The following is a 14,207-nucleotide window of genomic DNA, read 5'->3' as shown; positions in this document are numbered from 1 at the left end:
CCCAATTTTTTTTTTTTTTTTTTTTTTTTTTTTGCGGTATGCGGGCCTCTCACTGCTGTGGCCTCTCCCACCGCGGAGCAACAGGCTCCGGATGCGCAGGCCCAGCGGCCGTGGCCCACAGGCACAGCCGCTCCACAGCACGTGGGATTCCCCCCGGACCGGGGCATGAACCCACGTCCCCTGCATCGGCAGGCGAACTCCCAACCACTGCGCCACCAGGGAAGCCCAAGCTCCTTTTATAAGCCAGAGGAACTCAGGTCAGGATTGAGCCATCACCAAGATTGGTAAAGAAATATTTAGGAACAGTCATGCTGTGTTCTGGAATTTGATTCTTTTTATCATACTTTGATAGTATAAGAATATAAACCTCCCTTGTGTCTGTGGAGAATAATCCATTTTGTTCCATAGCTAAGGGGGAGCCATTTTCCTACTGATTATTTGAGATTTTGACACTGATACACTCAAATACAAGTTACATTTATAGAACGTAAAATGTGGGAACAAATTAAGAAATTTTACATGCCATGTATATAGGAAAGTCACACCAGTACCAATGGTACTGCTTCTGGCTTCATGAAGGACATGAATAGTAAGAAAGTGATGTTCAACAGTTCACATTACTATAAATTAATGAATGGTTAATAAACCAAAAATCAAAATAGATGTAATATTGTATCTAAAGCAGCACTGCCCTAATTTATTGAACAATATCTACTGGCCTTGGTGAAAAAGACTTAGTTTTAAAAGAAAATGAAAAATTTGCCTATCTAATTCATTAAGAATATAAGCGGTTTCCAAATGCTTTAGAGCCTTGATTAACCAGAACATTTACAGCATTTTCTGCCTTCTAGTGGCAGTATACTACTTGGCTGGAGAAAAAACAAAAAAGAAGTCTGTCAGTTATCCCATTCACCATGGCGTATCAGGAATAGAAAGAACGGGGACTCCGTGGTGGTACAGTGGTTAAGACTCCGCACTTCCCCTGCAGGGGGCCTTGGGTTTGATCCTTGGTCGGGAACTAAGATCCTGCATGCAGAGCGTCCAAAAAAAAGAAAAAAGAAAAAAAAAAAAGAAAAAAACACATTTTTTTGCAAGACAATGCTGTTCTGCTCTGTTCTAGTTATAAGACCGTTGCTTAACCTCTCTGACCTCAGTGTTTTTTATTTGTAAAGTTGTATTATAGAGAATGCAAATCTTACCCAGCTTTTAAGTTTCATAAGGATCAGATTGTATGTGTGTGTGTGTGTATGGGTCAGCATACAGATAAGTCTAACATGTACTATAAATATACTCAATGTATGTGTTGTATTACCTTAGATAAAAAGAGGTCACTGCTTTTGCCTTTAGTGGATGTGGGGAAAAACTAGTTTGCTGCTATCATTAGACTGTGAACTCTTTGTGGAGCAAGGACTTTTGTCTTAAGGCTTAATCCCTAGCATTTATCAGTAGTCCCTTACTCAGATATTCCATAAATCTTTGTTAAATTTGTGTCAGTGAATGTGTATATACTCCTAAATATTCCTGAAGAATGTTAAAATGGCCCCTAGTCCAAATATAGCATCCTTTTTTTTTTTAAGTTTTATTGAAGTGTGGTTGATTTACAGTGTTCTGTTAGTTTCAGGTGTACAATACAGTGATTCATTTATATATATATGTTCTTTTTCAGATTCTTTTCCCTTATAGGTTATTACAAAATATTGAGTGTAGTTCCCTGTGCTATACAGTAGGTCCTTGTTGGTTATCTGTTTTATATGTAGTAGTGTTTATATGCATCCTTTTTTTTCTTACGTTAGAATTTTTTTTCCCCAAGGACAATTTTCCCATTTTGTTTTCTACAGCTATCTACAATAGGAATGAAACAATTTCTAAAAAACTGTGCTTTTAAAAAAATAAAAATAAAATAAAAGACTGTGCTTTTATTCTAAAATATATTCTACATCAATATGTTTATACTTTCCAGTGCTCTTTGTTCCTTCCTGTAGTTCCACGCTTCTACCTGGGATTATTTTCCTTCATCTTGAAGCATTTTTACCGTTTCTTAGAGTACAAGTCTAATGGCAGTGAATTCTCTCAGTTTGTCTGAAAACATCTTCATTTTATATTCATTTTTGAAAGATATTTTTGCTGAAGACAGAGTTATAAGTTGGCAGGAAGTTTTTTTCTTTCTTTAATAATGTCATTCCATTGTTCTGATATCCACAGTCAGTCTTAATGTTGCTCCTTTGAAGGTAATGTGTCTACTGTTCTCTAGCAGATTTTCAGATTTTTCTCTGACTTTGGTTTTCAGCAATTTCACTGTGACATGCCCAGCATAGGTTTCTTTGTATTTATTCTACCTGAGGTTTACTGAGTTCCTTGAAATTGTGAGTTATTATGCCTTTCATTAGTTTTGGAAAATTCTAGGCCATCATCTCTTCAAACATTGCTTGTACCTTATTCAATTTTTCCCTTAGGCCACGTGAGTATGTACCAAATAACTCTTATGCTCTGTTCTGGATTTCTTAAAACTTCTTTTCTCATTGTGTTTCACTGTAATATTTTTCTAATAACCAGTTTGCTATTTCTTACTTCTGCTGTATCTAGACTGCTATTAAATCCATCTAATGACTTTTTTAAGTTCGAATATCATGTTGTTGGTTCTAAAATGTCCATTTGATTCTTTTTATAGATTCCAGTATTGTTTAAATTCCCCATCTTTTTTATTTCTTTGTCTTTTCCTCTTCTTTTCTTTTTTTTTTGTATTTTTTGGGCTGTGCTGCGTGGCTTGTGGGTCTTAGTTCCTTGACCAGGGATCAAACCTGGTCCCCCTGAAGTGGAAGCTCAGAGTCCTAACCACTGGAATGCCAGGGGATTCCTTTATTTTCTTGAACATATTAATCATAGTAATGAAAAAAATTATTTTCTGAATAATGCCAATATCCAAATTATTTTGGGTCTCTTTCTTTTGTTTTATTTTCCTTAGCTTTTAGTCATTTTCTTCTGTTTTTCACATACCTCATAATTTATTTATTTTTTTTTTGTGGTACGCGGGCCCCTTTCACTGTTGTGGCCTCTCCCGTTGCACATGCTCGGTTCGCGCAGGCTCAGCGGCCATGGCTCACGGGCCCAGCCGTTCCGTGGCATGTGGGATCCTCTCGGACCGGGGCACGAACCCGTGTCCCCTGCATCGGCAGGCAGACTCTCAACCACTGCGCCACCAGGGAAGCCCTACCTCATAATTTTTTATTGGATGTTGGACATTACTGTTGAAAGATTATAGAGGTTTTGGATGATATGATCCTCCAAAGAAAGCTGTTTTCTTCTAGCAGGCAGAGCATTGGCAGATCACCTTGATCCTGTCAAGGCTTGGTTTGAGGCACTGTTAAGGCTGATCCATTTCAGGTTTACACTTACTCCTAGGGCATGACCCTTAACCTGGAGGATGAGGCCCTTCTGACTTCTTAATTGAAAGCCTGTGTTGTCACTCAAGGCTCCTTGACCTTTTGGGGGGCTTGAATTCCAGCCTCTCTCACCAGCAACTATGTATCTGAGGAAAATTTCAGCTAAGTTCTTTTTTTTTTTTAACATCTTTATTGGAGTATAATTGCTTTACAATGGTGTGTTTCTGCTTTATAACAAAGTGAATCAGCTATACATATACATATATCCCCATATCCCCTCCCTCTTGCTCAGCTAAGTTCTTAAATCTTCCAGCTGCTGTTTTCTGCTGACCTCTTAGAGTCTTATCCTGTGCATGTGCAACTTGGACGATGGCCAGCGACCTGAGGAGAACTTGTAGGCAGATCTTAGGGGATGGGGGTTGCCTGCGGTGTCCTCACCTCTGGGATTTTCATCTCTCCAGTCCTAGCCATTTTCGTGGCCCTGAATTCTAACTTCTGTCTCTGCAGCTTAGTCCAATAGCTGTTTTCTAGTTGGGCTCAAGTCTGCCATGCTGGCATTTGGAAAATGGTCTTAGGAAAAGAGCCATGGCTTATAACCCCTCGAGTTCTCCTTGTGTTGGTAATTCTCCAGTGCCTTTTAACAGTTGTTTTATAAATGTTGTCTAGCTTTTTTATATAGCTCTTTTCTATGGGAAGATTAGTCTAGAACAAGCTGCTCTGTCATGGCAAGATTCAGAAGTCCTCCATCTAGGTTTATGTCTTTATAAACATTTGATAAGCTTTAAATATTTTCTTTCTTTTTTTCCCTTCAGATTTTCTAACCTCTTAGGATTATGTAACCCAGACTAAATATGCAAAATAAATATATTTTTCAGAACTGGCTCATAAGATATATTGATATCTAGCAAAGTCAAAATCTTTTGGTCAGATATTACAAACTTGTACTTATGTTTGAACCAGAAGCATGCATGATAAAATTAGAGTTTCTTTTAGCTTATCCAATAAAAACATAACTAATGTTATGTAAAGTATATAAGTTCCTGAAAGTGTTGTTTCCTAACCTATTATGTATTTTTGTGTGAAATATATACTCTGATATTATGGATGTTTGCAGGTCCCGACACAGGCGATTTTCTTACAGCCAGTCTAAATCTCGCTCCAAATCACTACCAAGGCGATCTACCTCAGCAAGGCAGTCAAGAACCCCAAGAAGGAATTCTGGTTCTAGAGGACGGTCAAGGTCCAAGTCCTTGCAAAAAAGGTCCAAGTCGATAGGAAAATCACAATCAAGCTCACCTCAAAAGCAGACTAGCTCAGGAACAAAATCAAGATCACATGGAAGACATTCTGACTCCATAGCAAGATCCCCATGTAAATCTCCCAAAGGGTATACCAATTCTGAAACTAAAGCACAAACAGGAAAACACTCTCATTTTCGATCGCATTCCAGATCTCGGAGTTACCGTCATAAAAACAGTTGGTGAACAGCGACAGAAGAGTGCTACGTAGTATTTAATATGTTATTAAACCTCTCATTATGTTAAATAAAAATTCTTCAAGGCTTACAGAAAAAGTGAGTTGATATTAGTTATTTTGGGCATGTGCAAGAGATAAAATCTCTCTATCTTGGGTTAAGATTTGGTCTCGATTTAAGGGCCCATACCACAAATTATGCTGTGAGTAATGTCCCATTTTATGGACCATTTTTTGTTTACATTGTGGCAGAAGGGTACTTTTCAAAGGAAATGGATAAAATGGAACTAACTTGGAAAATTAGACTTGGATGTTAAGTATTAATAATACTAATAACTTTTACAAAAGCATTTTTTACTTTAAAGCACTTTTCTTTCATGTAAAAAGTAATTATGACTGTATAATCGCATAGGGCAAACTTAAGACTATTTGACATCTTACGTCTCCTTTTTGTTTTCTCTTTAAACTTGGGCCAATTCCTGATGGATATTAGTTCATATTACAAAATTCTGACATTTCTAAAAGTAGAGTTTATAGAGAGATCAAGCGTTCAAAAGATACATTCTTTCCTGAGCTCAAAAAAGGTTTTATTTTTACTGGGTGGAACAGTATAGATAAGTTGACATTAAATTGCATCCTATACCATATTTATTCACTTCAGAAATATCGAAACGTTATAAAAATTCTGAATTTTGAATGGTTTGAGACTAAAAATGATGTGCAACACTCATAGTCCAAAAATTCATATCAAGCCTTACACATTTGAAGAGTGGTACATTTTGTATAAAAATCATACTTTATACCGTTAATTCTGCATACCTACTTTTCATCTACTGCTTAAGTTTTCTTTTTAGAGCTCTAGCTGATGACTTTAAACTGTATAGAATAACTCTTATTTATTTTTGGAAATGTTTAGTACCTTGTATTAAGAAACTCAAGACTGCCTCCTCAAAAAACAACTTTGCAGTATTAGGATTTACATTACACTGCCCTTCATTTTTTTAAGCCAAATAGCTTTATTGATATTCATTGCTTTTGTAGTTGTTAAAACTAAGAATTTCTTTAAAAATGTGTTTGTAGATTATGTTTTTCAGAGGGTTTTGGTAGTATTTGTGATAAAATGGTTTTGCATATGGTTATTATAGGGGATATATTTATAGAGCTCTACTTGTGTACCTTGTTGAATTACATTGAAATTAAAAGTTCTCAGCCCATACAGTTAATATTTGTATCTAGAGTGCTTTAGAAAAAAAATATGTCTTATATTTTTAGCATATAGGAGCCAATATTCCTTCTATTTGTTCTGAATACAAATTCCATTTTTTTTTTTTTGCATTTTACATCCTGTGTGTAAGAAATAACTTTACAAAATAATTTATATGCTGGTAATATTTGGACAGGTACCGTAAATTCATGTATACTGTACTTTCTGAGTAGATTTTCTCTATCTAATCATAGCAAAATTTATTTCAAAATTATAGCTCTTTGAAGTGTTCACATGTAATAAAAATTTAGTTATAAAATTATGTGGCAGTATTGAAAATTGAGAGGACAGTCTGAAGAAAGAGCAAGACAAATACTGATTTTTTGTATCTTCTAAATAAATGTTTGGGTTTACATACACATATATATAGTTATTCCAAATACTAACTAGGAGTTGATTATAGTGTCTTTACATTTAATCATTATATCTTAGTAAAAAGTTAATAAGGCAGTGTTTCTGAACATGCTTAATCCTTCGATTTACCTCTGATTTGGTTTTCCACTGTAATCCCTGGGCTGCTTAGGAGGGTACTGTTTGGTTTGATGGAAAAACTGGAATGATAAATAGTTTAAACTTTCTGATCATTTACTATGTGCTTGGCACTGCTCTGTAAGTTTTACATTACTCACTCATCACAACAGCTTTATGAGGTCAGTACCACTGCAGATAAGGTAAGTGAGACGCAGAGAGGTTAAATGACATGCACAAGGTCACACAACCATTACACTTTGGAGCTGGGTGGTGGCTGGGCTCCAAACAGCCCTCCCTGATCACCATGCTTGTCTTTTTGGAAGAGAAAAGTCTTTGACAGATATATGCTAAACTAAGATAATATTGAGAGGAAAAGGAGAGAATAGAATTTGGAAAGGAAATGATTATAGGGTTCAGTGAAAATGGGTTCTGTGACTGAGTGGAAATTGATTGGCAGTTGTGCTGATATCCTGGAAAATTGTTCTCTGGGTACATCTATTCTAGGGTTCACTTCTGCTGTAGAATTGTTTCTTGGACCTTTTAAGAGAGGATACTTAGGGTAAGATTGTTAAATAAAGCAGATGTATCACATCTGTGATCATTTCCTGTAAAGATAATATATTTACTCAGGTACTTCCTATGTTTGGTGTAGGGGCACTACCTACCTCCATTTGTTCAAGATTCATAGAGGATAAGTTAATGTCAAAGAAGATAAAGGTGGCCACCATGACTGCTTGGTTTCTTTCTCCCCATGAATAATACACATTTCTGTATAGCAGCTGGTATTTTGTAGCTGCAAACGTAATGGGGGAATATGCCAAATTTTTTATCTGTAGTCTGGGGTTTAATCTTGTGCCTCTGGGCTGTTTATTTTTAAATGTAAAATATTAACTAATTTCAGGACTTTATATGTTATCTGAGATATGACTATTCTAAGACATGCTGTTGTATTACAAATAAGAATTTCTGCCTTTATTCCAATTCCATTGCATGAAGCAAAATTAGTCGAAGTTTAAAGGAAGAAGCGTTTAGAAATACTTTTATAATTCTTCTGTACTATATTAAAATTGTAATTTCTTATTTAGAGTTAAAAATTAAATTTGTTTTCCAAACAGGGTGGTAGAATAGTTGGGGTATCTATATAAATAAATACATGCTACTTATGCAGAAGATCAATCTGGTATCATGAAACCGAAGCTTCAGATCTAGGTCCTCTAGATATTCAAACAAGTCCATGACTCTTGGTATTTTAAGGACCAGTGGTTCAGTGAGACATACAGATATTACTCTCAAAACTCATATATTTGATTAGAAAAATTTAAGTATTAAATGAAGATTATGAACTTAGCATCTAAATTACTCCCTTGATGAAACTAGGGTATTTAGGATCATAACATTAGCTCTGGCATTGATCTAACCATGTCAGTTTAGGCCCTCTGGAAATTTTATATCATGTACTTTTAAAAAGATGCTCTTAGCAAATTAACCACAGCTTTGTGCATCCCAGACCAGGCCCCATTGCCTCACACAGACAGCCTTGGGGGAGTAAGCCCTTCATTCCTGACTGGGCTAGGGCCTGGCCCCCACTGCTTAGAGAATGCCCCTAATGCACTGATCCCATCCCAGGAACACAATAGAGCTGGGACAGCCCACAGAGAAGGTGAATGGACTGTAAGATGGATTGACTGTGATTATAGAATTAAATTGGGTACATCTTTTGAAAGAAGCAAATTAAGCGTAGAGATACTATAGTCAAAAACCTATTTAGAAATACAATATTCCCTTATAGAAGTGTTAGATATTCCAGGTTGATTCAGCTTCATTCAAGTTAAAACAGTACTTCACAATAATGACAAATACCATTTTTTATTTAAAGGAATCATGTGAGGAAAGACTGAATTTGAAAATATACATAGGATACTATACCACATCAGTAGTATTTTCCCAAAAAAAAAGGTATAATGTTTTTATTTTATTTTGGGGAAAGGGTTATATGATTATTCTTTCTTGAATCTTATGTTCTAGCAATGTACCACAATTTGGAATTTATGAAAAGAAATAGTATCAACTTGAGATAGATGGATGCTCAGTGGGTTAATGGTTACTGTTTTTTAAATGTATTATGTGATTTTAAGCAAATGTTTGGTTCACATGTTTCAAAACACCATATTCAACCTACCTGTAAGTTTATGAACTAGTAAGGCTACAAATTAAAATCAGGAATATCTTAGGGTATGTCAGGTTTCAGGTTCTTTCAGAATGCAGATAGAAAATTTAAAGGGTCAGTCTCTCCAGATGAGAATATCTAGCCAGTAATCAGTGCTTGGTGCTAGATATGGATTGATTGCATGTTTATTACTGTTTGATCTTATGTATTGCAGCTTGTGTAGGATGAGCAGTTTCTCAGAAAAAGTAATTGAAACAAGAAGCAAAATTACCACTTTTCTAATTTAGGAGTATAATTCTGTGAACTAAATGCCTAAGAACTATATGCTTTTTAGAAATGGGTCCATAGAAATTGAGGAAAACCACATTCTAGTTTTCTTGGCTTACTCCTTATAGTATAGACTTAAAATGCTGTTAAATTGACTAATTTCAACAGAAATCTCAATATAAAATAGTCTTCCAGGCTCAAGTGATAACTTTTTTTTTTCAATACTAAGAAAAATTCAGTGGATTTCTTTGTGGGGGAAGTTAAGAGCCATTCCTATGACATTTGTGAGGTGGTGTCTGCTTTGTGGCAATACTACTTTACACCTTGAGAAAAAGTACTCTGTTGACCTTTTTTCAAAATCGACATAAGCTGTATAACTGGTCTGACTCTTCAGGGCATTCTTACATTTTAAAAATGAAATGGAATGTTACTTAAATTTATTTTAACATGCAAAATATTTATATAATTTCATAAGAACCTTAAGGAAAAGCATTAACATTCACACTGTCGGTAAACCTTAAGATTTTGGCCTTAAAATGTTAAATGTAACTGAATTAGGAAAATTAATGCTCTAGTTTTGTTAGGATATTCATTATAATTTTTAATATGTATACAAAGTCTAACCATTTTTTTGTGTTATTTTATACTTTATAATTCCCTACTCTTGCTATATAATCTATGTGGGATTTTTTAAAAAATACCACTTAAAAACATGGATAAAAATTTTTCTAAAATTTATTTGTAGTGAGGTGTCATAGAGTGTGTCATGCAGAATGAAGTATATCAGAAAGAGAAAAACAAATACTGTATTCTAACGCATATATATGGAATAAAAAAAAATGGTACTGATGAACCTAGTTGCAGGGCAGGAATAAAGATGTAGACATGGAGAATGGACTTGAGGACACGGGGTGGGAGTGGGAAGCTGGGGCGAAGTGAGAGTAGCATTGACATGTATACACTACCAAATGTAAAATAGATAGCTCGTGGGAAGCAGCCGCACAGCACAGGGAGATCATCTCGGTGCTTTGCGATGCCCTAGAGGGGTGGGATAGGGAGGGTGGGAGGGAGACGCAAGAGGGAGGAGATATGGGGACATATGTATACATATGGCTCATTCACTTTGGTGTACAACAGAAACTAACACAGTATTGTGAAGCAATTATAGTCAAAGATCTATTAAAAAATAAAAATAAAATATACATGAAAAGCACTTGTATGAGGTGCTCTTAGCTGCCTGTCCGTAGTCAAATATAACTGATACTGTAAGAGGTTTTGGTGACTGCACTTTTGTCCACCTTTCATCTACCTTGACTAGAAGGTGGTGTTTTTACATGAATATCTATCATGGAAAGTGGAACTACACTTAAGGAATAATTTTAAATGCTTTTAACTTTCCACTAACTCCACTGATATTAATTCGACATTAAAGGCTTTAAAGAGTAGGCGCCAACCAAGTGTTAAGAGTTGCACCCTGCTTTGCCCTTCTACCTCCTGGTCACCTCAGTGCTAACCAGCCCTTCGGCCATCCCCTTTCTTCTTTGGGAATCTCAGACAGACACACTTCCTTACGCTACTTGAAGTTCAAGTTATTCCATGTTAGATAATTCTTTAACTTTCCCCTCAAACCATGGGCAGTTATTATAAATGCCCTTCAGAATCTTTATAGTCTCCACCTATCTCTTTATCCTCTCCTAATTAAAGTTTCTTCAAGCTTTAACATTTATTTCAACATTAACATTAAATGTCAACTGCCACATTTCCCAAATAAGACAATGCTTATATACAGTATCCTTTCTCTAATCTTTCAGTTATTTACAGTGGCTTTGGTATTTCAGTCATTGACTAGAGTTGTTCCATTATTTTAGAAGTGTTATAACCAACTAACCAGCCTAGTTGAAAGAGCAAAGAAAAAACATTTAGGATATTCAGAGTTTACATCAAAAGATTGACTTATTTGTGCTTAATGTTACATGTAAGTGAGCTTTTGGAATTATTGGCAAATACTCAACTTCTTTGTAATGTTGGAGTGAACTAGTAAAGCAGCATTAACTTTCCCGAATTCTGTTAACATTTTGTTGTAAAAATCTTTAATAAGAAAGTAATCTTACAATGAACACCCATGTACCCACTACGTAGATTCTACAGTTAAAAGTTATGGTTGTTTTATCACATATATTTCCATCCATCTTTTCCTCAATTATTTTGAATTTAACATATTGTAAATTTTTGAAAATTGGAATATTCATAAGTGGGCTATTCCAATTAGTTAACGAGTGATCAAAAATCTTGGTTGAATATCTTTTGTAAACAGAATTCTATTTTCTTAGTTTTGAAATTCAGGGTCTGGCTTCAAACATCAGATGATTTACAGTAACCTAAAAAACACACAAATGGTTAAGGAGACTGGACTGAATGCACAGTGACTAGGACCCTTGGAAGGCTGATGGAAAAGGGTAATCCAATCTATGATGTTAATCCTTTTGTTTTAAAATTTGAGAGCCCTCAGTGTCTGATCACTTGAAAAGAGTAAGGGCAATTTCAACTTTGGAAGGGACGGTTGAGAGCCCTTATAGCAAGAAGATCCCCCAAATTGTAGATCTCTCCAAGGGTTTGGTAGGAAGAACCAAAGCCCTCTGATTCCATGTTGCCAAATAGAGTGAAATAATAAAGATTTCCTGTTTAAAGATCTTAACTGTTAGAAGGCAGTTTGGAGTTCAGTTAAATCAAACACTTCCATGTTGGAAATAAAAGTCATCAAAATGTCTTCTACTTGCCATCCCCTCCTCAAGATTCTAGACTCTTAAGAACACATTTGTAATTCTGTTTTGACAACTAATCAGGTTAATCTCTAATCTTAGAACAATGGAACTATCTGTAATAATTTAGGAGTAGCTATATATATATGACCAGTTTTGGAGGAGTCTGATTAGTATCTATTATCTTTACAATCATATATAAAATGCCAAATTTTCCTGCCACTTTATGTAGTAGACTGGGAAAATTTACTTAACTTTCCTGGATCCTTTCTTATACATGCATAAAAGTTATTGTATGAATGACTAGAGAAATGAAGTGTTTTTAACGTTATTGTTTAAGAATGTCATTTTGTCTTTTAAGCTATTATACATTCAAGATATATGATCTCTTCTAATTAAACAGAGCTTGAATAGAACCTGTAGCCTCCTTTGACAAATGTGTATCTGATTTTCCATGATTATCCATGTAGGCTGCTTTCTGCCAATTCTCCCGTTTTTCCCCTTCCTACCATTACTTAATTCAGAGACTGTAATTAATGCCACATCATCTATGATAAACTATTCCTCTAACAGAGGGAACTTTAAATTTGTGTCACCAATTCTACACTAAGGAAACATTACTCTAAACTCTGCTTTAGAAAATGAATTCTGAGATCTTGACAGTGAACCCACAGTAAATGTAACACCTTCTATAAGTCTTAAATTGTAATTCACAAGTTTAAGTTTGGCAAATACAATTCCTGGGCGTTAGGAATATTACTCATACATTTTAGCATATTTAACTTAGAACTCCAAGAGAATTGCAAAGGATATGAAAAGTAACTTAATCTGAAAACTGTCAGATTAATTAATTCAAGACAATCTAATCCAAGAGATATAAAGAAAAAGGGTTTAGTTCAACCATAAAATAGATCATCCCTAATCTTAGAACTTTATCCACCCCACAGCTTCAGAGAATCCTATCTAAAACTTTCAAGAAAGTTTCTTTCAAAGATTAATTTTTATGAGTTTTTATAAATAGCACTGTATAAAATGTACTCTCAAATTTCCTTTCCGATACAAAAACAAGTAGCTCCTGAACTACACGATTTGTGCCTACAACAATCCTGCTTCCTACACCATCTCATCTCAGCACACACACTCCCATTTGGAGACTTGTATTTAGGAGTCTTTCAAAGATTTATGGATAGCTCAGGGCTGAAAGAGCAGGCTTGTGATTTTTAAGTGTTTTCATTCTGCAATGTCCTTCAAAATTTTAAGTATATAGAGGAAGATGATGAGACTCTCAGCCTTTCATACCCAAGTATAAGTACATATGTTTGATTCCCTCAACGTGAAGCAGATATCAACTGCATAGAGTGCATGGGATTTGGGGGCCTTCCGTCCTCTAAATAAAGGATAATGTATTCAGCAATATGATGGGATGGTCATTAGAAGGGGGGAGATTTACAAAAAGATATAGAATGTTAAAAGATCAGTTTCACCCAGTGTCAAAACTTGGACTAAGGGAAGGAAACTTTGTTCCTCTTCAGCAGCTGGGCCCCTGCTGTCTGAATCCAGAACTTAACATTAGAACCGTCCACTAACATAGACTTTTACAGGTCAGTAATAACTAACCACCATTTAACACTTTCAGAGGAAATACCTTCAGTTCAGCAACTAATTTACTATCATAGATGAAGTTGAGGGTCCATAGGAGGCAGAAAAGATGAGGTCAAGAGTACTGGTAAAGGTGTTAAACCCAGTGAGGGAAAAAAGAATATAGGAAGACAAAATATTTCAGTTCCATATTCATGTTGTAATTAGTGCTTCTGTGCACTATTACCAAAGCTGTACCTCTCAGCCTGACCTATCTTCTACTTGCTGTGTGTTTCCACGTGGATATCCTACATGCATCTCGAAGTTCAACGTGCAAATCAAAATTACCTTCCTCTATAATTTCACCCCCCTCCAGAGTTCCCTAATTGCTGGTTTTATCTTCCTGATTGCTCAATTTAAAAATTCTTTTCTTACCCTTCATTCAGTTGGTGAGTTCTGAATTCTACCTCCAAAATATCTCCCAAGTAAGGCCATGCCCCTGTATACCCTCTGATAATGTCCTTTAAGGCTCTTTTTTAAACCACTGAAATATCCTCAAGTGGCTTTCATGTCTCAAGCTTTCCCTTTCCAAACTGTTCTCTGTATTTTCACCAGTTTTCTTTTTGAAGCATAAATCTCATTACCTTGCTCATAAGCCTCTGGTGACTCTGCCATGCTTATAGAATAAAGTTGAAACTCTTCAGCATGACATTCAAAGCCCTTCATGTTACTACCCCAATACACCATTCAAGACAGTGAATCTTCCTTCCCTGCACTTCTCTTAAGCTACTGGGTATTGCACATCTTTTCATAACACTCCTAAAATTTTTTTTTTTTTTTTTTTTTTT

The 14,207-nt window shown here is 35.5% G+C and overlaps 1 protein-coding gene across 1 annotated transcript in view; it reads left to right on the top strand.

The window, feature by feature from the left end:
- Positions 1-4,864, top strand: part of SRSF12 (serine and arginine rich splicing factor 12) — a 16,962-nt gene extending 12,098 nt beyond the window's left edge. The window contains exon 5 of the mRNA XM_007466249.1: positions 4,495-4,864. Coding sequence (XP_007466311.1) covers positions 4,495-4,864 — 370 coding nt within the window. The remainder of the gene's footprint in view (positions 1-4,494) is intronic.
- Positions 4,865-14,207: the final 9,343 nt, after the last annotated feature.

The sequence above is a fragment of the Lipotes vexillifer genome, unplaced genomic scaffold (genome assembly GCF_000442215.2).
Source record: "Lipotes vexillifer unplaced genomic scaffold, Lipotes_vexillifer_v1.1 scaffold1242, whole genome shotgun sequence".
Taxonomy (NCBI): Eukaryota; Metazoa; Chordata; class Mammalia; order Artiodactyla; family Lipotidae; genus Lipotes; species Lipotes vexillifer.
The sequence above is the reverse complement of the archived record's forward strand: the minus strand, read 5'-3'. Positions and strand labels throughout refer to the sequence as shown.